The 25,185-nt window shown below is 37.9% G+C and overlaps 1 protein-coding gene across 2 annotated transcripts in view; it reads left to right on the top strand.

The window, feature by feature from the left end:
* The first annotated feature begins 1,200 nt into the window (after positions 1–1,200).
* The window catches only part of KITLG (KIT ligand), a 55,757-nt gene continuing 31,772 nt past the window's right edge, over positions 1,201–25,185 (top strand). Inside the window, exon 1 of one of the 2 annotated variants that reach the window (XM_072326497.1) lies at positions 1,201–1,703. In XM_072326497.1, coding sequence (XP_072182598.1) covers positions 1,689–1,703 — 15 coding nt within the window. In that variant the 5' untranslated portion in view covers positions 1,201–1,688. The remainder of the gene's footprint in view (positions 1,704–25,185) is intronic. The other variant, XM_072326498.1, reaches the window with a different exon arrangement.

Here is a 25,185-nt window from a genome sequence, read left to right as displayed (position 1 = left end):
CAGGAGACTAAACCTGACATCTGTTCTGAGGAGGAAATATGCTGTAACATTTTAATTTCCTGGCCCTGTTTGCTAAAGGGCATTATGGCGTAAGTAATATCGGCTAATCACTGCTAGGTGAGATACAAAATATCTTTTCACACAGTTCTTAAGAGCTTCCTCCCTTTCACTGCTTGAATCACGGCCATGTAGAGGCACAAGGGCACACTTAACGGTCTGATAAAGCTGCGAAGGTAACATAAAAAGTACAAGGTAATTCAGCATAGCAATCAGCAAGAAAGGGGAAAAGTACAGAATTCACTTTCAGCCTGATGCTCTAAATGAAGACTATTATCCCAGTATTCTGGATTTGATGCAGAAGCACAAAGAGGTGTCTCTCTGTCTGCATTGACACCTAAATACGTAGTGGAGCTGAGCCTTAACAGCACATCTTTGCTTTGATCCTTTGAAAACTTTTCATCCATTCCGTGATAAAACCGGTGGAGCTTTTCTAGTGAAAACCTCACTGTGCGTTCTGATAGCAGTCTGATCTTTTAAGAGATAATTGCCCCTGTGGGCATACTGTCCCTTCTTCATTCAATCTCTGATCCTCACTAGGTGTTGCTCTCAGGAAGTGGCAGTTCTTCACCTGCTCTTCTGAGTGTCATGCGTGCTCACAGTTCAGTCTGTGCGGACAGTGCTTTCCCACAGCCAACGCTACTGTGTATTTACACATTACACACATTCTAATAGCACAACACCTGCAGGACCACCTTTACGCAAGCATTAGGAGGCACTGCTCAACAACTTTTGTGGCTGGCGCAGGTAGAAAGCGTCCTGATGCTTTCCTTTCGTTCAAGTGCTCGGTGCTTGGGTTGTGTCTCAGCAGGAAGTACAGCAACGGGAATTGCCGGCCCGGAGTCGCAGCCGGGAGCTGCAGCGCGGTGCCCTGGCACGGAGCCGCAGGGAGCTTTGCCAGTCCTGCGGGGCCTCCGCCGCCTTGCCCTGCCCGCCCCACCGCGGGGCTGCGGCCCGACACCAGAGCCCAGTTCACCGCGCGCGGCCGGACGGCGCCGGGCTCTCCTAACGGCCGCCGTCGAGGTCTCCTCTCGCGGTGGGTCCAGCCCCCCGCGCTCCCGGGCCGGCCACGGGCGCCCCTTTCCCCTGCGGTCGCCACCACCGCGGGGCGCCCGGAGGCGGCGGGCGACTCCCGGCGGCTCCGCCCGCAGCCCTGCCCGCCGCTCTCCCTCCAACCCTCGGCGGCCGGGCTGGGCGCGCTTCGCTCCCTCCCGCGGTGGGAAGGGGCAGGCCGGGCCGGTTCCTGCCTCCAACTTCCCCCGAGTTTGCTCGGGTTTCCCCCTCCCCGTGGGACCCGCCTCGGCTCCGAGTGTTTCAGGAGGGAGGGAAGGGAACGAAGGGAGGGACGGTGGGAGGGAGGGAAAAGGCGTGTCTTGCCGGGGCTGCCGCCGCCGCCGCTGCCGCTGCTGCCAGAGGCAGATCCGAGATATAAAAGACCTGGCCGGCCGCCGGCCGCAGCTCTAGTCCGTGCCGTGGCGAGAGGCCCGCAGCGGAGCGACAGCAGCTCGGGGCTGGCCGAGGGCAACCCCAATGCGTGGACTATCCGCCGCTGCAGCATGCTGGAGCTACAGTTCAGCTGAAGGGAGTTTGCACACGGCCGGCTGGGCTGGACTGCAGCGCTGCCTTTCCTTATGAAGAAGGCACAAGTGAGTGCGGCAGGGGGCGGCGGGCGCGGCGGACGCGGGGCTGCCGGGCGGGGGCCGCCGGAGGTACCTGCGGGCGGGGCGCGGCGCGGCGAGTGCTCCCGGCTGTGCCCGCGGCTTGGGGCGGCTATCAGCCATCCGGAGGCTGCGGGCGCCGGGCGTGGGGCGGGAGGGTGAACACGGCGCCCGGCCTCCAGGTGAGCCGCTCGCTGCGTTGCGAAGCGGACCGGAGGAGGAAAATAATAATAATCATAATAAGAAAATAAGTAAATATTGTCGGGTCTTGTCCTTGGCTCTCGCAGAGCGTGGAAAAGTTCCAGCAAGCGGGTCGGATAGGCTTCTTTGCCTTTGGGAATTTTGGGAGGCACTCGGAAAAATAATAAATCAGTTGCTTGTGTTGCGCGTGGGCTACGAGGACCGGGTGTGAAAACGTGGAATGATCGGAGGCAGGAGCGCTGAAGCCGCGCCGGGTCAATGCTGGAGGTTGTCTCCGGCATTCCTCCCTCACCCTCCTCCTGACTCTGCACAGAAGAACTGCTCTGTGCCCTTGCAGCGTTTGTGCCACTATTTATTTGTCCAAGTTCTGTGCAGATTGCAACTGCTGTGAGTATTTTAAAAGCAAGGCTAGGGGAAGGAGACAGTGAAAAAGCGTGGAAAAATCATCTCGCAACAAGAAGCGGCTGAGGGGAAGTCTAAAAAGTTTATTGCATCACTCTGCAAGGTGCCCGTGTCCGGGCCCATCTCGCTGGGAGTCGGGGCCGCTCGGTGCTGCGGCGGAGCTCGGAGGGTGCTGTGCAGACGTGCCCTCGGCGCAGATCCGGCTCTGGGGCTTCTGCCTCCCCGCCCCCCGTTCTTCAGAAGCAAGATGTGCCTTCCCTGTCTCTTGGCGATTGCCGCATCCCCCACACACTGGCAGCCCAAGGACTTCAGCGTGCAGCCACTGGAAGAGGCATAAACAGTTAAAACGGAGAAGCGCCTTGCTAAAGTCTTTTCGGCAGTTAAATACTTTTACAAGAAGTGACAGGAACTAGAAATAATTATTTTTGAAATGTTTAAATGTCAGCTGACCAAAGCACTGGAGAATGGACCTGTGCCTAAGGAGGTATTAGTTACTGACTGGTAGTTTTTGTGATGCTGAAATACAGTGAGATATTATCTGAAATGTCCAGTTCTGAATTCTAACAATGTATCTCATCTCCAGTATTGATGTTCCATTTAAATGACTAAAGGTGCCTTACACCTCCAAATTGTTGTTTCAGACCTACAGAAACTTGGTTCAATATGCCGAGTAGATTAATGATTGGGAAGGATCTCTCACTGAACTGTACGAGATACGTGTGCAGAGTACGCATTCAGTTGATATTGGAGTAGATAGGAATGAAGTTTTAAGATGTTAACACAGCCCACAGAAGCGTGTGCTGGGCTGTTCCTTCAGAGAAAGAAAAAGCTGTTCAGCAATCAAGCAGGGATTTACAAGTGCAAGCAGTCAAGCGTTTCATTTCCTATGAAAGGTAAACTACTAAAACCAGCAGAGTACTGGAACAGCTTCTCGTCATGGTGGTGAAGCATCTGTCAGCCTTCAAGCAGTTACGCTTCCTGCTTTTTGGAGACACTATCAGACTCTTAGCTTTCCAAAGGACCATTTCTTTCATTTTAAGGATTAACAAACAAACGTGTTACCAAATCATTAATCATTCCAGGGGATCAGAACAAGATACTTCAAGAAGACTTTAAATTAAAACTGTGAAGACCCTTGAGCAAAGAGAGAGCAAGTGGTATGGATACAAGTAGCAGAACTCAAGTACATTGTGGCATTCAGCGCATTAAAGTGAACTTTAATCTTTACCCTCTCCTGTGGCTACTTTTCCAATTGTCTGGACTGTTAGCTGTCATAGAGAAGAGAATGGAATTGGAAAGCAAGAAAAAGAAGTTAACATTTCTTAACAAAAAAAAAAATAAATATGTATTTGACTCAATAGAGAAAGTAAGATTTGCTACCTTGTTAAACCTTGGAAAAAAAAAAAAAAGCAATATCTGGGTAGTACTGGAAATAAGTTGGGGATTTGATGTTTAATGATGTGTTTTACAGGCACGGTATGTAAATAGTGCAGCTGTAGGAGCAACTGAGTCACATGTCAGTGCAGCTAAAGTGCTGAAAGAGAGGAGTCATGCTGAACACTGGAAGAGAATAGGTCGGTCAGTTTATTTACACCAGTCTTAGCCTGACAGACATGGGGAACTGCAGAAGCATGTTCCCCAATAATATCAGTCACAGAAGGATCATTTCTGAAACTGTACAGTTTAAGTAATAAACCCTTGATTTAAATATACCAGTATCTCATATATATATGTGTGTGTGTGTGTGTGTGTATATATATATATATATATATATATGGTTATATATATATATATATATATATATATATATATAATGTGGTAATACTCTTAGAAATATGATTAAACATTTAGGGTCCAGTCACACAAATCCTTTTTCAATGGGACTGTTTCCATGAATTAATCTTATTGAAGGATTACTTGTATGAGAGGATTTGCAGGGTATATACTTAGTAATTAAAACTATTATCGGAAGTGAGTTTGTCATTTTGCATGCCAGTATTGCAGCACACAAAATACCGCTGGTGTCTGGATAGCTTTTTATGTTTGAAAGAAAAAATGGTGATAGAAGCTGCTGTGATACAATCTTGTAAAAACATGTAGCAGGTTTCTGATTTCCCTGTTCTTTGTTTTACTTGAAGTCAATCTAAATAAGATTAAGTTGCTGAGAAATATGCTGTGAGGAGGGGTCAAGCATGGGGCTAACTCGGGCAGCTTTTGTTGCTATGAACTGCTTGATATTTGGTTTGGGCACTTGATCTTTAGCTGTGGGTTAGAAGCACAACCTCTCAGAAACCTCACTATTAGAAGAGCCTTAGACCTGAGTTCAGCTTTTTACCTCTGAATGTGTGTGCTATTCCAGTAGATAAATAACCTGTTGTCCTGTCCAGAGCACGTTTATGTCATGAACTGGGAGCCTCTGTAGTGTTTATTATAAAACAGTACCTGAAAGAAGTGTTAATATGCAAATTACTTGTTCCTCTCTGATGTCAGCAAGCTATGATAGAAATGCAAAGCAGATATTGATTCATTTGTGCAAGATTACGGAAACATTATTTTAGTGGAAAGTATCAATTCTGGTCTCCAGTCTTTCTTGCTCATTCTATAAGAAAACACGAGGCTCTATAAGACACTTGAAGCTCATGGTAGGCACAGATCTGCTGCTCATCGGATAGGTAAACAAGTTTGCTGCCAGGAATACGTTGTGCTATTCACTTGGAGTAATAGACTAAGTAAAGGCTCTTTCCCCTTTTCCCTGGTTTTCATTCTATTTATGGGAGGCTGTTTTGTGAATACAGTAGCTGGAGAGGACATCTTGGATGGTTTATTCACCATGAACTGTTATCTGGAGAATAAACAGCTGATAACCCATAAGACTCAAAGCTAGGGGAATATTTTTTGAGGCATTTGGTGGTTTGTTTCTTTTCCTTTGACTTCTTGCATCATGTGTCTGCTAGCTTTTATCCCTGAGAACTACGCGGCACTTGGTTTTGTAGTTTAGACTGAGGCCTCTAGCCCAGTCCATTCCAGACTCAGTTTTGCTATTGCACAAAAATACAATTTCTCCCTTTGTGCAAGAAATTTCAGGCTTTCAGGTACAGCTCCGCTAGCTGACAATGTCATTCTCCAAACTTTGTTATGCGACTTAATGGTATGCTGGCTCATGTAATCGCCATATTGTACGCGAGTTAAGAGTTGGCAAGGCACAGCCCTTGGCTTAGGGTGGGCAATGCTCAGTATGCAGTATATAAACAGAACGCCCATTTATTTGAAGCAAGGCAAGAAAAATCTCCCTACGTAATTCCATCTGAGTGGTGTGGGAGCTGACAGATGAAAACGAAAGCATTTGTTCTCTCCCTGGTCTTCAGTATGCCAAGCCTGAAACTCATCAGCCTTTTAAACACATTGCAAATCCTTGTTTCTCTTTCCCATGCGCTTGTGGAAAAAGGAGATGGAACAATGTAAGGTGAGTGAAGAGGTTGTTAGTGCTCCTCTTTGTTTTGGTGGATCGTCCATTGTTTGCATTGTGCATGGCATCATATAGGAATTTACAAAAGCAATGTTCAGAAGTACTATCAGTGCAGAAATGAGTGATGGCTGGAAGGTCATAAAATAAGGATTTTTTGCTGGATGATTTTAATTCTTTGCAGTTGTAAATAGTATCAAAGGCTTATTAGTAAGAGACTGAAAACTAAAAGTATGTTACAGTTAAAGAGTAGTGTTAGGTATTTTACTTGATTAAAACCAATAGCATGCGTAGTAACTTTGGTTGATAAAAGTAGGTATGCTAATGAAGACACTGTTTCTTCCGTATGTCTAAATAAAAGCCAGCTAAGGAGTTCGGATTAATGACAACTTTGGATCAAATTAATGCAGGAAATAAATGATCCTCTAGTTTTATATTCTTATCTAATAATCACTAAATGATACATTGTGTTTTTTTGTTTTGTTTTGTATTCTATTTAAACAATATTTAAATCATACAAGGTAGATGGATGGGATAACCATTTTAATCTGTTTAGGAATTTTCTTCTTTATACATATTCTTGCACAGTTGCTGTGCAAAGCAGACTTAAGTTTAGTTGCAAGGTAAAAATAGCATCAAGTTTATGATGTTACTACTGGTATTTCCTAGTGGAGGCCCTTGTGGTACTCACTCCTAGTACCACAGCTTGGAGTACACTGTTTTGCAAGCTTCCAGAGCTGCCAGATATTCTGTTAACACTTGAAACCATGCTAGACATGAGACATGGTAGTGCAAGGTGAGGGGCTGCAGAAAGGCCTTGCAGGCCCAGTTCAGTGCTCTTGCAATGATCAGAACTCCTGAAGGGATCTCTCAGTCAGGTCTACCGCAGTCCTGCTAGGCCTACATCTTCACTACTGTTAAGGAGCACCTGTAAATAAGTACAAACTGTTGTATTTATTTATTTATTTATTTTCTCCTCCTCTCTCTTTCTCTCTTCTTTGTTGCTGCAAAACTTGATGAATGGAGAAGGTCAAGTTCAGGAATTACCTTCAAAGTCACATTTAGCTCAAGCCCGAGGAACTACCTCTTCTCCTGTTTGTGGTCCAGTGCTGGTATAAAAGTTATTCACATGGTATTGATATTCTATTGAAGATTTCTTGGTAACAGGCCAGGTATCTTAGAATTCCCTTACCCATACTGGCTTCCCACTGGTTTTGGGCAGCAGAGAGAGGGGAATCAGGCAGAGGTGAACCTTGGCAGCCTTGGAGTTGAGGCAGAGCTGAGTTGCAGACTTCAGCATAAACTGATGGTTTATGTTTAGGATGGGCTGTCCCAAGAGGGTGAATGCGTGGTCTACAGAGATTAACTCCGGGTTTGTGAGCAGTTTTGATTCAATTTAGATAGAGAAAAGGCTAATTTGAAAGAATTTACCTGAACGCACTTACTGGAGTGAGATGGACCCAGGTTCACATCTTTTATTGGGTAGGAGCTCAAGTCTTTAAGGTGGGCCTAACTATCCAGTCTGTCTTGTTCAAGCTGTTCTACTTTGTATAAGCAATTATGCACCGTGCCAGAGGAGGAGAAAAAGAAAAAAGTTCAAACTCTGAATCTGAAGTGTAAGTTAAATTTTGCTCCAAATCTGAACTAGTGTATGCGATGAAGATTTTAATTCTGATGGTCTAAGTCATACTTTAAGACCAAATTAAGTGAGCTGCTATTTTTATTCCTTCAGTCTCAAAGGTGACATGATGAGCTAGGAATGTAGGATGGATTACCTTTTAGGCCATAAGGCTAAAATCACAGTTTGTGAATTATGCCAGTGTCTAGACCTCCAATCAGAGCAATTTAGGAGTCTGCAAATCAAAGTCTGTAAACATCAGTTGTCAGTCCTATCTCTTTTTACAGCTTGGTGTTTCTAAGGGTGGCCATCCCTGTACCTGAACCTAACCTCAGCACAATCTTGTTAACTGTCACAGGGACAATAAATTCTCATCTAGTGTTAGCTGGTATGTTGCTTCTCATTCATCCTGCTGCTGGGCTCCACAGACTTCAGTTCACTGACAGCTTAGCTCACAAGTAAATTAAATCTAGTCTTCTCTACCATCTCTTCTTCAAAATATCTAAAATAGTTTTTAGAAGAAACCCAAGTACAGCTTAAGAATTACCTTGCATATAAGAAGTCTATTTATTGTATGATGGGACCTAAACCCTGTACTTTCTTTGTCTGGGATGTTGGATATCTCTACTTGATGTGAGCAGGATCACATGCAGTGATGATTTTTCCTCCAAAATGAACAGCACCTTACCCCACCCCACCCCTTTTCTTTTTTTTCTTCTTTTTCTTCATTTGTAACTCCTAAAAGTTGGTAAGGAGTCCAGGTATCTCACCCCATTTAACCCACATACTCATACACGCAGGGGAGCTCACACTATAACAGAAGCAGCTGTACATATTAAGTATTCCTTATCCGGATGTCAGTTTACATGAGCACAAACTTACTTGCAGTGCAGATCTAAGGGGGGTGTGAACATCTTCTGCATAAGATATTTGAAATTCTGCATGTAATGTGGGCACAGATGAACCTGGGGAATGTCCAGGTTCAGCCTAGTATAGTTTGTTCAGAAATATGTGTATTTCTTTTACAGTAGAGATATAACCTGTGTGTGAATTCACACTGTACTTTACCACAGAAGAAATGCAGAGGATAAATTAGTATTTTAACACCACAGAACCTCATCAGAATAATGATTTATCTGAGCCCTACGCTGGGTACTCTTAACAGTTTTTGTCAAATGGACATATAGTTTTTTCTTTGTGTGCTATTGTTATTGATTATGGAAAGTGGAATTCAGTGACAGATAAAATTAGTTCTTCATTTTCTGAGGAAGAAACTAATGATTTCTTTTCCTTTTCAAAAAGGGATCTGAAAAAATAAGTATATTTTATTTCAGTGTGGAAGGATGAGGAAAATAATAAACATTTTTCTTTGCTACATTCTGCTTGTTAGGAAGTAGCAAACCAGTGTCTTCCATTTTTGCTTGCAGTGTCATGCATTATCTCTGATGGATTTATAAGTCTCTGCTAACACTCTAATTACTTTTGATTTTTTATTTATTTATTTATTTATTTTTTTCTGGCAGTACAAGCCAGATTGTAAAACTGATTTTTTGCATGTCCTGACAACGTATTTCCATTTAAAACAGAAAATGAACCCTGTGCGATTCATACAGCAACTGTCTTTGTAAGAGCTGCTCTTTAGAAAATAATGAACTTGCAATATGTACAGCACATTCTGAAAACTCAGAGTAATGCATTTATGTACAAGGCTCATTATTTTAAAATGTACCTGTAAATTTGGAAGTTTTGGGCTGTGCAGGGAATTGGGCAGTTTACTTCCTCAATTTCATGTTGATGTAAAAAAAAATTCTTTTCATAGAGATTTCATAATTGCACATAAAATGGGAGTACTTTGTCAGGATGCTGACGGTTTGGGTTGAGCTGAAATGATCTGAGGGCAGTGGGGATTTGGTTGAGGACAAGGCAAGACACATTTAATTTAACAATATGCTGCATGTATGGAAAGAACTTCAAAATTGATAAGAAGGGCTTAGAAGTTTAGAGAGGTTAAAATGTACACATGCTAACAGTTTATGGTTAAAAAAAAAAAAAGTAATCCTAAGCTCCTCAAATTTCCAGCTTCTATTTGTCAGCTAATTAAGTGAAAGATTTGTCTCTCATTAAATGTCAGGCAGACAATATTAAGCATTATGTCTTTAAACTGATATAGATCTACACATTGGTTGTTCTTGAAATTTGTTTTTCTTGTACAACACTGAAGCATGCAGGAATAGGAACATTAGTCAGCCAAATGAATTTAGGAAGCTTGTATAACACTGCTTGGCACCCTCTTTCGTTTGGATTAAAAAATATGTTCTTGAATAAACAGAGCTTTTTGGTGGTTATTTTAAAAGGGTAAAAAGATCTCCAATATTCATAATTTCAGTCTTTTTGAAATTACAGTATTTCAGCAGTGTGTGGATTGCATTTCCATTCTAATGGCAAAAACTATCAGTACTGTACTTGATGCAAATTTAAATAGCTCTGATGTGTATTATATTCTTTATTTTCAAGGAAATATGAACCTTATTTATAAACTGTAAGTTTAAATGCTGTCACTGAAACTACTTTGATCTTCTTTATTATAATCCCTAGGAAAGAATGTGCCCTAGATGTGCCATGCAGTCTCTAAATCTGCGTCCTTTAAAAATTCTGGCCGTGAACATACTCTGCCCCAAACTGTTTTGAAACATTCCTTCAGTACTTTTTTTTCCTTTAATAGTGTAAAACAGCACAGCAGGAATCCTCTTTTCATGATACCAAAATAACTGAAAAACTTTTCTTCTAAAAATCAAGGAGAGCTAGATTCCATTCCCAAGCAAGGTGGTGTACATAGTACCCTGACAATTCACTTCTGCCACAGAAGGAGAAAGAATTTGTCCCCTTCCACATATGCAACCAAAATTTCTGGAATGATTTTTCTGTCATCACATATTATTACAATTCCAGCTTCTCTCTCCATTCAGACAGAGAACAGTGCTATCCTAATATCTTCAGGCACTTTTACTGGTCTCTGCTGCATGTAAGTTACACAGTTAAGCTATGTTAAGAACTTAACATAAAAGTTCTGCACTTCTGGAATCCAAAATCCAGAAGTATTCTCTTTGACTGTTCTGTTACCTTCCACTCACTCTAAGCTTCATCTCTAGAAAATCTAGTTTTCTACAAGTTCCTGGCAGTCTGTCAAGTGGTCATTTTTATATCCTATCAGCTTTCTGAGGCCCACTTCAGATATTAATCTTTGAAATAATATCTTTTTACCATATTTCATTTTGTCTATGAAAATTAAGGATCTCAGGATTAGAATGAATTCCTTGTTCTGTGCTATATACATATATATACACACTTATCTGCTTCTGGAAGTAACACTACTTCTTCCTCCACAAGTTCAAACATTTCCTTAGCATATTAAAAAATCTTTGCTTTTTTTTGGAAGAGTCATATATTTACTGAGATCAAAGGAATTTCCTGTAAACAGGCTTGTTATCACTTTCTGCTCAACCTCTTAGCTTTATTATGTAACATTATAGGAAATAACTGATTTAGTGTTTTAATTTGATGTTAAAATCAACTGGAGTGAAATTCTCTTCACTTTTTTTTTTTTTTTTTTTTTCTCATCAGTATATTCTTTAAAATAATCTCTTCCCACATGTGGGCTTTAGTGATCAATTAGAGATTTGTCAGAAACGATTTTCTGCAGTACTTTTGTTCATTTCACACTGCAACAGAAAGCAATTGATACCTACAAATGGTCTGAGACATGTGTAACATTAATTTGATTGTAGCCTGCCGGTTGATTTATGTTGAAATTAGCCCCTTGCACTTTGTACCCAAGAATGTTAATTCAGTTTCTGCTGAACTGTATCTATTTGAAGTGCTAATTGCCCAAATATCATGTGGTTTTTGTCTTTATTTACTGTGACAGGTTCCTTTTCTTAGTACATAGGCTCTATTACTTATTTCAGAGTAAATGGCTCAATTCCTGCAAAACTGTGACATATATATTTTTTTTTCTTGTCCATGTTGACAAGTGTCACTTAAGTATACTTGCTGGGAAACTGCATCATCACTTATGAAAGCATCTAACTCAAGTCTTACCCTGGAATTTTAGAGAATTGGAATTGTAGAATTTGTATTCTGAAAAGATATCAATTATCTCATGGATGAGATCTTTTCTGTAGGACTCATTATAGAAGCCAATCAAATTTTGCGGTAGATAAAGTAAATTGATGTCTGTTCTTTAAAAAACACAATTCTAGGAAATGTCTGAGAACTGGGTATATAAATCATATAAAATATCATATTAGATCATTTCAATATGAATATTGAAATGATCTAATATGATATTTTATATGAGTTCTCCTACAAGAACATCTGTAGGAGATTGCAGCTAAATGTGCACCACAATGGTTTTACTATTGAATGTGGATCTCTCTCATTCCCATGAATGATTTTGACCAAGTGTAAAGCTCTATAACAAGTAAACTCACTAGACAACTGCATTTTTTTTTTTTTAACCCTTCTGAAAATCATCTCTAAAATTAAATAGCTATTCTGTTCCATCATTGCAAATGTTGTGAGAAGGCCTACATTTCATCAGTTATTTACATCAGTAAATTCAGAGGTTTGTATTACTGATGTCTTAATTATATATAAAAATTAATGTTAATTGCATATTGAAAGCATATGCATTTAGTAGACATTTATATTTCTCCAAAACTGTAAAGACATAATGAGTTCCAAGTTCTTTTTTTTTCTCAGATTATTTTTCCTCCAGGTATATATACATTGCCATAGCCCTACCAAGCCACAGACTGACTGACTCATCTCTTATTTTCTGTGTTTTACTGTACAGGTTTTGTAATTTAAGGAAAGTTTCAAGTGAAGCTTCAGGTTTCTGCTTGGGTATTTGTAGTTCTCTCTTGTTAGCATAGCTCAGACAAAAACATCATGGCAATCACTGAATGGCATTCATATTAATTCTGTAGTCACAATTCCATGACAGTGAAGTTATTTGGTATATACATCGTGTCTCTTTGCTCTAAATGGAAAAGTTCTACCTGCATATTGATATATATCAGAGGAATGTGTCTGGTCTGACTGGAAACATAGGAGACTGTGGATTTAGCAGTTAGACTGTACAACATAATTGCTGCCCCAATGACTCTTCACCTGTCTCACTCCACAAAACAAAACCAAGAAGGACTTCCAAAAAAAAAAAACAACCAAAAAACAACAAACATGCAAATGCACAAAACCCAAACACACCAAACTACTTGAATATTAGTTATAGTTTATGTGGAAGGCTCTAGCATTTGGGTCAGGCTATAACTTACAATCTGTGCTAATTTTGCAGTAAAGGCGAGATGTGCATAACTTGGTACAAATCAGTAATCCTGTTTGTTTTTTTTTGTTTGTTTTTTGTTTGTTTGTTTTTTCTCAGTTTTCTTAAATATACAAAAACTCTTAACTCATTTAATCATTTTTCATTTCCTCAGACTTAATGAATATGTCCAGAGCTTAAAAAAGATTTTTTCTTAACAGCTTGACTCTATTGTTGTGTTGTCAGTAGATTTGTATTTAAATCAGTCAATAGTAGGAAGGTAGGAACTCTGTATTAAGAGCTCAATAAAAAGAATAGTAAATCATAGCTCCTGTAAAATAATTGATTTTAATGTATGAAGATTCATTGTGTTTCAAAATAGGTGAATAATGAGAAAGCACTGAAGCAAATTACTTAGATTTGCTCTCTGAGAAAAGGTTAAGAAGAAAACTAACAATCCGTACATTGTGTCTTTCTGATCATAACACTCTGAGGAAAAAATCGTACAGAGACATAAACCAAAGTGTATTGTTAATTTGATGCAGGACAAAAATTTAAGAGGTAATGTTCTTTAATTGTTAACAGCCTCGTATTGTTCAATCTGGAAGAAGGGTTCACAGATTGATGACAACATGTGCAGACTACATAAATTACTCAGGTTAATTGATATTGAAAGAGATTCTGAGGAACTTTTAAAAGGTTTAGAGAAGATAGAAGAACAGATGGCATGATGGCAAGTGGAGTTCATTGTGTTGAAGTTTAAGGGGGATATATTTTGGAAAGAATATTTTGAAATAACTGTAAGTACATTAATAACAGTAGTTTTCATTAGTTGCAAAAAATATTTGCAAGCTCTCTCCTAATGTACTTGTAGTTACACTTGATTAGGGGGGAAAAAAAAAAAAAAAAAAGGATGAAAAATTCTCTCTATTCTACCTGTTGTAGAACAAATCAGCCAAGATACTGGAATGTAATGGAATCAAAAAGAAAAAATATAAGAAGTGTAATATTTTTATGATGGTAAGAGTCAGCCACCTTAAACAAAGCCCTGGTTGTGCACTGTAAAAACAAACAAACAAACAAAAACAATAGTACTGAAATGGTAGTCCTAAAATGGACAAAAACGTTATATGGAAACAGTGCACATGAGGAGGGGAACAGAAAGCTGAGGGCAAATAACTACTGAGAGAGATGTCTAGAAAGAGTAATATGCAAGAAGTAGTGGACAGTGATTACTGAATGCAACTGGTCTTTTCATTATTGCAGAAGCAAAGAAATACTTAATATAGTGGGAAGTCAGAAGATACTAAAACAGACTATGCTACCTTCACACTTGCCTGGAAAGCTTTTTGATGGCAGATATAATGTAACTTGAAGTGCAGCTTGATAGAAGTCAGCCCAAAAGGGTCACTAGTAACAAAAGGAGTAGTTTGCAAGTAGTAGTATGCAAGTCATCCTTGCATATCTTTTATGCCTCCACTCATTCCTCAGGGATTAGTTTTCTGTCTGTGAATTGAATTGGCCAGTCACTGACTCTGAATTTACGGACATGGTGAAGGGTCGGATGAATGTCAGAGCAAGGGAAGCTACACAAAAGGAAATGCTTATAGTTCTCTTACAGCAACAGGGCAGAGCTATTATATTGCTTCAATCCATCTCATTATCTCCCACTGAATTAAAAATGTTATACACTTAAGTAAGTTAAAAGATGTGGTTACATTAGTTTACACTGTGATGATGAAAGCTTTGTATATTCTTATTTATGCAATTAGGAAGATATTTCTCATATACGCAATATATTCTGTAAATGTGAATGAAGACTCTGCGCAAATCTGACACTTCTTAGTTTCCAAATCTTCACTCCTTCAATTGTACAAGTCAATTTTGGCCTAATTTTAAACTCAGTTTCATATAAAACCATCTGCCAAAATTACCATCTGTAACAATTCAGTCTGTAGCTTTGGGAAAAGGAAAACCCTTTGAAATATATTGTAAATGAACTCCAATTACTGAAGTATTGACAACTGAGACATTTATACTGAAAGAGTTTCTTTCAGCATGTGACTATGAATGGTTAGAACTCACAAAATTTAGTGCAATGCTGACATGTTACATTGATCTAGCTACTGAAAGATGGTTGAGTTTCCACTGAGCATCCCTGAAAAATACAGGAATGTACAGTATTTCATAATCAATAGGAGAAACACTAATAAGTGGGAAATATTACAAATTATTTCCTCCACTTTTTCATAATGAAGAGAAAATGAAAATGTACTTGAGTTTTTGATGCAGTGCTGCACTCATTGGCTTCTCACATTACAGGAAAAAAAATAAATAAATAAAGATCCCCTTACTTTTTGCCATTTTCAATTACGTTCTGAAGTGACTTTATATAGTGCTTTGAATTCCTAAAAGGGTCATTTGGGAAATTTGCTTTCTGTGAAACAAACATGTCTCATGGAAGTAATGTAAGAAAACTTTTAAAAACAGTGTCACAATACATTTTAATAAACTTTGAGAAAAGAATTTATGATCATTTTATGTGATATGAAAATGTGCAGTTGGAGAAATAATTGCTTAGATATTTTTGACATATGGAAGTGTTTTCAATTTAGATTGAAAAAAGAAAAAGAAAAAAAGCACAATTGATCTTACTAATGTCCAAGTTAATGGCTTTAAGACAGGGCATAATGTATTTGTAATTCCAGCTTGCTGAGGTAAATGGCTTATTGCCTTCCCAGTACTTAAATTGTCTTACAAGCATACTTAAATGTTTTGAAGATTAGTTTCTAATTTGATGTGTCAGTTGTCTACAGTCACAGAAGCTGTAACTTCAAGGCATTTGAGATTAATCTCATCCATTGGTGTAGTACTTTAGGTAAATATTCTTTTCCCGAAAGATAGGTAATTGATTTCCTTGTATTCTAATAGCAGTATAAATGTAAGGTTGAGCTATTTTTTCACAGATCACTACTTAACGCTATATCTTTCAGTATAGTTTTGATTATGCATAGAAAAGCACTTGATTAAAGTTATGCAGGTATTAAAAGGCTGTGTAAGAACTTAATTTTTTTGTTTGATTGTTTGTTTGTTTTCAAAGTAGAATGATTTGCTGGTTGCATTCATGAGTAGCTAAGAGAAATTTGAGCTGAAATCAAGATCTGAAGTTAAAAAAGTTAGTGGTTGTTTTTTTTTTTGTTTTTTTTTTTTTTTTTTCTTTCTTTTTCCAGACAGAAGATTACTTTCTGGTTTTGTTTTGCTCAGTTTTATTTGGAAACATCTGAGATAAATTTGCATGAATCTCATAAACATTTCTTGGAACATTCCTAATGAATACAGTTTGTCAGGTACAGTGATAGGAAGAAGCACAAAACCAAGATATACTAGAAACTTGAAAATGAATAGTTTTAAATAGGTCCAGTGAGAGCATAAGCCTGGCAGTGTCATTTCTGATGGGCTCACAGAAAGTTCATTTGATGACTTTTGACAAATGTGGAATCATATGTTCCAAGTTTTTGAATGATAAAGTTTAAACTTAGACATTTCCCTGGGTGGTATCATGACAGGCCTTCTGTTTAGCTAACTACCTCATCAAGAAACACTATGTAAATGGAAAAACAACAATAGGATTTTTGTTGTGACAAATAAATTTAACATGTTTAAAGTCTGCAGGGTTTTTACTACCTCTTCCAATAGTTTTAGAAATTTAGCAGCAAAGCCAAATGATGCTGCTTCCATTTTTCACATTTGTTGATTTTTAGCATACTGGCTTTTAAATGGCTTGCCTGCAGAGGCTTTTAATTTTTCTTTCTGAAACATTATCTTCCAGAAACCTCCTGCAGTTTTTGTAAAAAAACAAAAACAAAACAAAACAAAACAAAAAAAAGCCACAATAACTAAAAAAATTACAAAATTGCTATAGATTTCTTTTTAAATGTCTGCAGTGGCTGATTATGGGGCCACAGGCCTACTTCATTTTCTAACAACAGGTTGTTTGTTGCAAACAGAACATGGCGTGGAAAGAGTTATTTATTTGTTTTAAAACTCATGTAACATCTAATATACATTACTCCTCTTGTTATTCATATTTGTAGCATGCTATGTCTTTTATTGATGTAATGTAGTGTCAATTTTACAACCACTCAAGATGATTGTAAAAGACTATAAAATCCATAAAACTGCTTTTCTAAATTATGAACCATACAGGCACATCATGAATGAGCATTATGGTAAATTTATTGATTAAAAATAATTAAAAAAAATAAAATAATAGAGTAGACCAGAAACTGAAGTTTCACTGCAGAAGAACACGAATTGAGCCCAGTTCCTACAGCTGATTTGTAATGATACTCCTTCATCCTGTGGTAGAATGTTGCGAGAATACTTTTCAGCCTTGTTACTTTTCAGCTTTTATTACTTACGTACGTTCAAATGTTTAAGTATCACTGATTATAATGGAAGAAAACATAAAAAAAAGAAAAGGGGGAGAGGTTGGAAATATTCCCCCAAAGATCCAGATTTATTGTAATTGCTGTTGGAACATTTCACCACAGGTTTGTCCAAGTGTATGACTTTTTTTTAACTAAATCTCTTCTAAATGCAAGTTCAGCTTCTTCAACAACATTTTCCATGAGACAAATGTATTACACAGTAATTTAAACTTAGCAACTAAGTCTTTGGTGGATCAAAGTGAACACTCAATTCTAGTGCACAGAAATTTCTTTTTCCAGGCCTTTTTAATTTGTTGCAGGTGCTACTGCCTGGAATATATCCAAAGAAGCTAGCTTTTGTGCGAGTAAATTAGGAATGCATTTTATGTCAGCTGCTGTTATCAATAGAAGAAACTGCACTGACAAACAAGGAAAAATCCCATTTGAAAGTTACATGACATAAAGTGTTGATTTTAAGTTGTTAGATCTTCCTCATAAGTAATCACCTGGCTGGGTAGTGCAATTGCAGCAACGATGCTTTGTGAGAGGTAGAATAATCCGCTATTCACATCTTCTGGAGAGAAGAGCCTGTGCTCTTCTAAGGCATCTTCTAACTAAGGCATTATACAGAATAAATCAATACATTTTGTGATCTTGGAGAAGGTAAGACAAAGTGAGTCACTTGTTTGTTTTCCAAGAATGTTTTTTTGAAGTTAGGCAGAATAGGGACTCAGAGAATGTTGATCTGAATAAATAGATCAAGGGAACAAATCAAATATATGCAAGTATAACTATGCAAGCAAAGTAGCAGTGTTGCTGTGAGAACACAGTGATACAAACTGCCATTGGTGCACGCTAGCTGGTCAGTACAAGAGTCACCAGAATAGTGAAGATCTGGAACAAATTCAGACAAAAATAGTTTTATAATTGCTTCCATTCCCACTTTACTTCTCCACACTTTCTATTTGATGTTATCCAGAAAGAACTGTCCTGCTCTGCTGTTTGCTGCCATAGCTTCACCTTGATCTCTGTGTGAAGTATTGGGCACCACAACATAAGAAGGTCAGAAAAATATTAGTGTCTAAAAGAGGGCTATAGATGGTGAAGGGTCTAGAGGGCAGGATGTATGAACAATGGTTTTATCATCCCTTGGTTTGTTCAGCCCAGAGAAGAGGAGACTGAAGGGAGGTCCCAAGGCAGCATATACTTCCTCATGAGGGGAGGAGAGGGACAGCACTAAGCTCTGCTCTCTGGCAACTTTGAAAGGATTTGAGGGAACAGCATGGAGCCATGTCAAGGAAAGTTCAGTTTGGAAGTAAGGGAAGAGTTCTTCAGGCAATGGAATGAGCTCTGCAAGGCACCTTATCCTTGGTGCTCCTGTATGCCAGTACTGTAGACAGCTGCAAAAGTCAGGAAGCTAATAGTCTCATGATGAGTAGTACCATACTGATGTAACAAAATATCATTCTTCAGAGCTGTCAAAGCTTATTCTAGAGCTAGCAGATCCAGGAGACCCAAACAGTGTTCTTTAATCACATTTAGGCTTGTAATTTTAAGGAAGTAGTACAATTAAGGTAGGTAGATCAAACACAATCTTAACTGTATTGACATCTAGCTTTCTGTTGGTGTTGAACAATTATTATTTCTATTACGTTTCTATTAAACTATTTAAGTTTGTGTAAGAATTTTTATTTTTTTTTTTGTTCCCAATTTTCACTTTTCACAAGTTCATACCCTTCAAATTTGTAGTTCACTTCAGTTTCTAACAGTTTGTGTGCCCAAAATACATGTAATCTTTTTTACCTGATACAACTAATTAGCTGCTAGGGAGGACAGAGACATTTTAATCATGTACACAAGTTTCATTTTATGCCAGGTTTCAAAATCATTAATTCTTTCTCTGTTCTTGTTTACTACCTCACTGTTCTTGAACCACTACTCTTGTAGTAGTTATGCTGATCCAAATTCATTGCACTTTGTAGCAGAGAGTAATAATTAAAGATCCTGTAGAAAATGCCTGCAACAACTCTTCTTTCACTTGCTTTACTGGAGCTTGAAAGTCTAAGGTTGAAATGGATTGTCCTGTATATATTTTCATTATAATTCCATAGAATATTCAAGACAGTGGATTTTTTTTAATAGATTTTAAAAGCAATCTTTAATTAAGTATTTTAATTAGGAGAATGACTTTTAATTCCTCTAGAAAGTCATATCATTCACCTCCGTGTGCATCTTATCCTCCATGTCAAGAAAAGCTTGTATTTCACTTTGCTTTCCTTGTAGGTTACTTAATAATGCCTGTGGATTTATACTGGAAAACTCTTTTTTAATTTTTCCAAGGAATAATAAGTAAAAAAACCAACTTCCTATTTTAAGTTTGTGTGGGGTTTTGTTGAGTCTTCTGTTATTTCTTTTTGGATTTTGCAAGTATTTTGCATCTCGGTGTCTTTCTTCTTTAACATAATAAGTAAATATTGGGTTTTATCACACTTCAGTGGGACAGAAAAAATTCAGATTTCAAGGCTGATCAGTGATGAATGTAATAGAAATTCACGAGGAAGAAAGGAAAATCTCTCGCTGGTATTTGAGGCCTAATATGGTCTTCTGTGCTGTGTGTGGGACACATGGACTCCTCTTATTTATTGATTTTGACTTAAAAGGAAGAATTCTTACAAAATACTACTTTTTATTGTTATTATTATTTTATTTTATTTTTTAAACCCTTTCTTCCCTTTCAAGCTTTCTTGTCTGTAGAACTTCTGGTACTTGGCAGAACTAGAATGCCATCTGATGGGTGAAAATCAGTAAATATTTATATGGACACTGTTAACATAAGCTTCAAAGGCAACATCCATTTATCATTACCTGTCTCTTGGTAAATTCACTTCCTAGTGTTTGGGAACTAAAGAAAGTGGCTGTCATCCAGGACAGATTTAGGATGCAAGGGAACTGCCTGAATCCCTGATTGTCAAGTGAGATTAAAGAGTGGACAAAATTTGTTATGGAACAGATAATACCTTTTTAAGAGTTAAAGCCAAAATTTTTAGAACAGTGAAATATTTTACATTGGTATCCTCACAGGGATAGGAAACAAATAGTTTACACATTAGAAACACTAATAGTCTAACAAATGTAATTACAAAATACATGGATTAAACTGATTTTCAATGGAAACTCTGTAACAATCTTCACTTTTTGCTTATAATGTCCATCTCAGTTCCAGTTGAAACACACAAACCAAGGCACAGCAGGACAGTGCCTTACTAAGTGCAACAACAGCATATTGACTGGAGTAGCCTGCTGCTTCTGCATCTGTCAAGGAGAGCTGGAAGGGATAGAGGATGATAGCAATAGGCCTGAGGTTGCAGGAAACGAAGTTTACATCATTCATCATATTCTCAGAGGAGTAAGACCACACAACTTAAATGTGTCTATCTCAGGAAAAAAGGTGTGCAGAACAGTGCAGAACTTGGGAAAAGTTCCTCTTCTTGGATGAAGATAGTATATAATGAACAAAAAATAATTCTACGCTAGCATTTAGCAGGTTTAGAACTAGTTTTGTCCCTTGACCTGATTTGTGCTTTCTGATTCACTAATAATAACTTTCTAAGTTATTAGAAGGGAATGAGAATTGTAAGCATCTGGATAAAATGGCATTTTCTTTTTGCATGTGACTAGTAGAGTCCAGCAATGCCACCTTGGTATTCTGCCACAACATGGACCAGAGATACCAGTCATGTCGGTTGTCATTAAGCATTCCAGAAGCCACCCACTGGAAAGCCAACAATCCTTCAAAGGTTAGAGAAAGGAGCTTAATGGTTGCAAAATCTGTGGAAATTCAAATACAGGATGTTGGACAGATGAAATAACTGTGACAGCATGTGGCCCATTCAGCTCATCTGAATGTAGAGGGCACCAGTACTTGCTTACATTTGTAACACTGACTAATTATTTTCCTTCATCTTTACACTGTGAAATACATTTATATTTCACATTTTAGACATTAATCAAAGTTCTGTAGAAAAGTATTCTGTATTCTGTATGTAACTGAATACATATTCAAATATTTCACATATAAAATGCTCCTCAGCTTACTCTGCAAAAGTAACTGTCCTTCTCTAGCTGCTGTTTAAATCAGAATAAAAGTAAGTTGCATTGATGTTCTCTGATGAATTTTGTTTACTTTTGTCATCATTCTCCCTACTACATCATTGTTGAAACAATGAAGATTAATATCAGTTACTAGAAAAGTATGTATCTGCTTTTTGTAATAATAACAAAGCATTTAGTGTGTGATCCAGAGAATTGTAGTTGTCTCACCCCAGCAGGGTGACTCACTTGGCTGGAGAAAGGCTCCATTTTGTTCAGTGGACTGCCAAAAGGTTGTTCAAGAAAACTCACATATTGACTGCGGAGCTTCCCAGAAGTCAGGGTACCCAGATGGAGGAGCATGTGCCAGACGAGGATACACATAAACGTTCTGATGCCTGCGTGCTGAACGTCTTTTTTTTTTTTCCCCTCAGAGTAATGGCTTGCCAGTATAAGCACATAAATCTTCTGAAAAGTAAATGTCAGAAATATTGGTGTACCCACATATTGCTCCATCTAACAACAAAGATTTCACAGGTGGGAAAGTACCTCCTGTGGTAATTAGGAGGTAGGTACCGTAGGAACAGGTCACAGCTCCTATGAGTTGGAATTACCCTGTCTGGTGGAAATTTAACCTACATCTGTCACTCAGTAGTTACCACTCTAATCTGTAGGCTATAATATTCAGTCTTCTGAAGGTCAGTGATGGTTGCATGGTGGACTTGGTGCATGGACTTCATGCAGTTGTTCTAATTACACTGAAGCTGATTTCTGGAAATCTGAAAACTCATCCTAGGAAGCTTTCAGTTCAAAGGTTCTTCCCAAAATACTTAACTGCTTTGAGAACTAGGCAGTCCTGGGTAGATGACATTTTTTTCACCCCTTATGAATTGTTTTGAGCCTTGAGCAACACCTAGCATTTAAACAACTTTTCGCACACCCACTTAAAGTGATATACTTAGTGCTACCATTTGCATGGGTGGAGATGAATACTGAATACTATGGACATGGGAAGTAGGATTATACAAATGCTCTTCATTCGCTTCCCCGTGTTTTCATACTGACACAAAATTCTTAATTGTTTAAAGATATTTTTTTTCCTATTTTTATGTCTTAGAAATAAAAAAGTAGATCATCAGACATGTGAAGTAATTATTTTACTCTTATGATTTTGGACACTATTTTCATTTTCTCTTTGGACCTTAGTACAAAAACTTGTTAAGATGTAAATATGAACATTAAGTTAGTTATTTAGTTCACGGCTTACTAACCAATATGTTCTGTAGCAGAGGTTCACAAGGAGCAAAATGGCATGCAAACACTGTGTGAGGAGGTAATGAGAAATATTCCTACTCTAGAAATAAAAAAGAAATTTTGGAAGGCTTGACTTAGAGGGAATTCTGTTCCACACCATCAGCTACCTCTGCTGCAGCTGTGTCTTATTTGTGGTTAATTGGATGGCTTGCTCAAGAAACTGAGTGAAAAGTTCCATGGCTAACTTGATCTTAATGAAAAAAATTTATAATGAAGAATCTGTTCATCCGCACAGTTATTCTCTCTTGTTGTGCTCAATTATTTTTGCTTTTAATTATTTCTATTCATTTTTGATGATTTCTTATCAGTTATGATTATAATTATTTTCAGTAAGAACTAGATATTTGGAAATATCCAGTCTTTCCAGCGCTTTGCTTATTTAGTAATAGGGCTTTTCTCTTGCTGCTTTTCCACTTCAGGAGTTTGCTGACCATTAACCAGAGTAATTGAGTATCTTTGATAGCATATTGTGAAAAGCTACAAGAGCGCTCATTCAGCCTTTGTCAATGTTCAGAAGTGAATTACAGTATCACTGAGCAACTGAAAAGAAAATGTCATTGATTTACAAATAAAAGCTTCAACACTCTAGACTGCAATCTAGGTCTCTAAAATGCTTTAAACTGAATTATGGATTTGTGGCATATAAGCAATAATAAAAATCATTTGCAGAATGATCGAAAATGTATAAGTGTTTCATTTTAATTATTCTCACTGGTCTAATCATTATTTTTCCCTTTTCTAAAAGAAGCTTAAATATTTAGCCTATTTAAGAGATTTCAGAACATGAAAACAATTGGAAAAACTCATTTTTGAGCCTAAAATAGAGCAAAGCCCTTTAGTATACAGATGCCTCCTGCTTACTATATATCTTCATTTTAATTTTAGTAGATGATGTGTGCATTAATTCTGTGGCCAGCTTTGAAAGTTCCATTTAGCTTGGAAGCAATTTTATATGGAAATGTTAGGACTGCTGTGTGGGTAACTCTCATTTATGCTTAGTAAAGTGTAAAACTGGAATCTCTGTTTATGAAGGTGTTGGTTGAGCTTCCCTTTTATTCTGTCCTTGATTTAATTCAGTCTATTCAAGTTTTGCTCAAACAGCAGGTTTGGTCATTAGTAAAAAACGCAAAAATGGCCTAGCTCTTTGATCTGCACAATCTAGCTCTTTGATCTATACAGCCCTTACATACAGTGTGCCTACAGGCATGTATAATATAAATATTTTCTAAGTGCAAATAATGAAAAGATTTTGGATAATAGATGTGTTGAAACTAGGAGTATTTATCAGATTTTCTGTTGCTGTTGGATGACATAGGGCAAACAAACAAGAAAAGCCTCAAATCATCTCTAAATTTGCAAAGCATTTGTTTCTAAGAGCAATTACAAAAATAACTATGTTTTTAATTCATATTACTTACATAAGCCAAAATGTGTTGTATTCTTATTGTTTTGCATAATTATAAAATTTGTACTGATTTTAAATTTCATGTACAGGCTGTACTTTTTGATCAAAAAATATGAAAAATGACCAGATGCATCAGAGCTCTGATTTTATTTAGAATATGCTCTGCTTGTTTTCATGTTACTTGGTAGATCTGGCAAAATAAAATAAATATTAAAAATGCCAATGAATGAGTTTTGTTCTTTTCTGATTTTTAGATTGTTACGTCAAATTCTGTCTTATGACACTGATGCAAGTCATAGAACAAATTGCAAATTCCTTTGCTACCATATTTCAGGTCTCACTACCCTTTCATCAGAAAGCCAGTAATAGACATAGAGTCTGTGACTGCTTCATAGCATCTCCTGAGAGCCTGGATAGTTTATGTGTGTATAACTGCAAAACATGTATTATATAGTGGTTTTGCAAGAGTATTAAGTATCTAATTTCACATGACTTCTAATATATTCTCGTAGTGTTATTTGTGCCAATATAGCCAGCATTTCTGCTGTTTCTCTACATGGGTAGTAGCAGTCCCATGGCTTTAGAGATGAATGAATCAGAAGTTGGCCTACCTGAAAGTTAGTGCAGGTGAACAGAGACAGCAGCTGACTCCCTTGATAGGACTGGTGCATCCATCTCGCTAGTGATGGGAGAGAAGAAAGCGGGAGGAACAACAATTTTTTCCAGCAGCAGCCCACACTGAAGTTTTGCCTAAAGGAAGCTGTAATCTAATGGAACAAATGACAGGTCTTACTTGAGACATCAGATATATTTAAGATCTAAGAGATAGGAGATAGATTTCCTTATCATTTAACAGCTCTGATCATAATCTTCAAGCTTCCTCAGTCCCTCCAGGTTACTCTAATGATGCTTGATCTTTTAAGTCCAATTTTCTCTCTTTGCTTTCCTAGAGAGCTTCAACCACGCTGTTTAATTTGCTTTGGTTTTAAACTGAAGAGTGAGGTACCAAGTGAAGGCCAGGTTGATGGTAGGGGGTCTTCTTGCCTGACCCACTGAGAAGATGGTCTTGAGATATATCACAGTTAATGCAGAAGCAAATACTGGTCCTAGTCTTGCCCTTGTGGAGGCCTGAGAGCCTGCACAACCAAATTTTCTACTTGCAGTAAATGTACACCGTCATCACTTCTTGCTGACAGTTTCAGTCAGCTGGCACAAGCAGCATCAT

Source organism: Excalfactoria chinensis, chromosome 1 (assembly GCF_039878825.1).
Source record: "Excalfactoria chinensis isolate bCotChi1 chromosome 1, bCotChi1.hap2, whole genome shotgun sequence".
Taxonomy (NCBI): Eukaryota; Metazoa; Chordata; class Aves; order Galliformes; family Phasianidae; genus Excalfactoria; species Excalfactoria chinensis.
The sequence above is the reverse complement of the archived record's forward strand: the minus strand, read 5'-3'. Positions and strand labels throughout refer to the sequence as shown.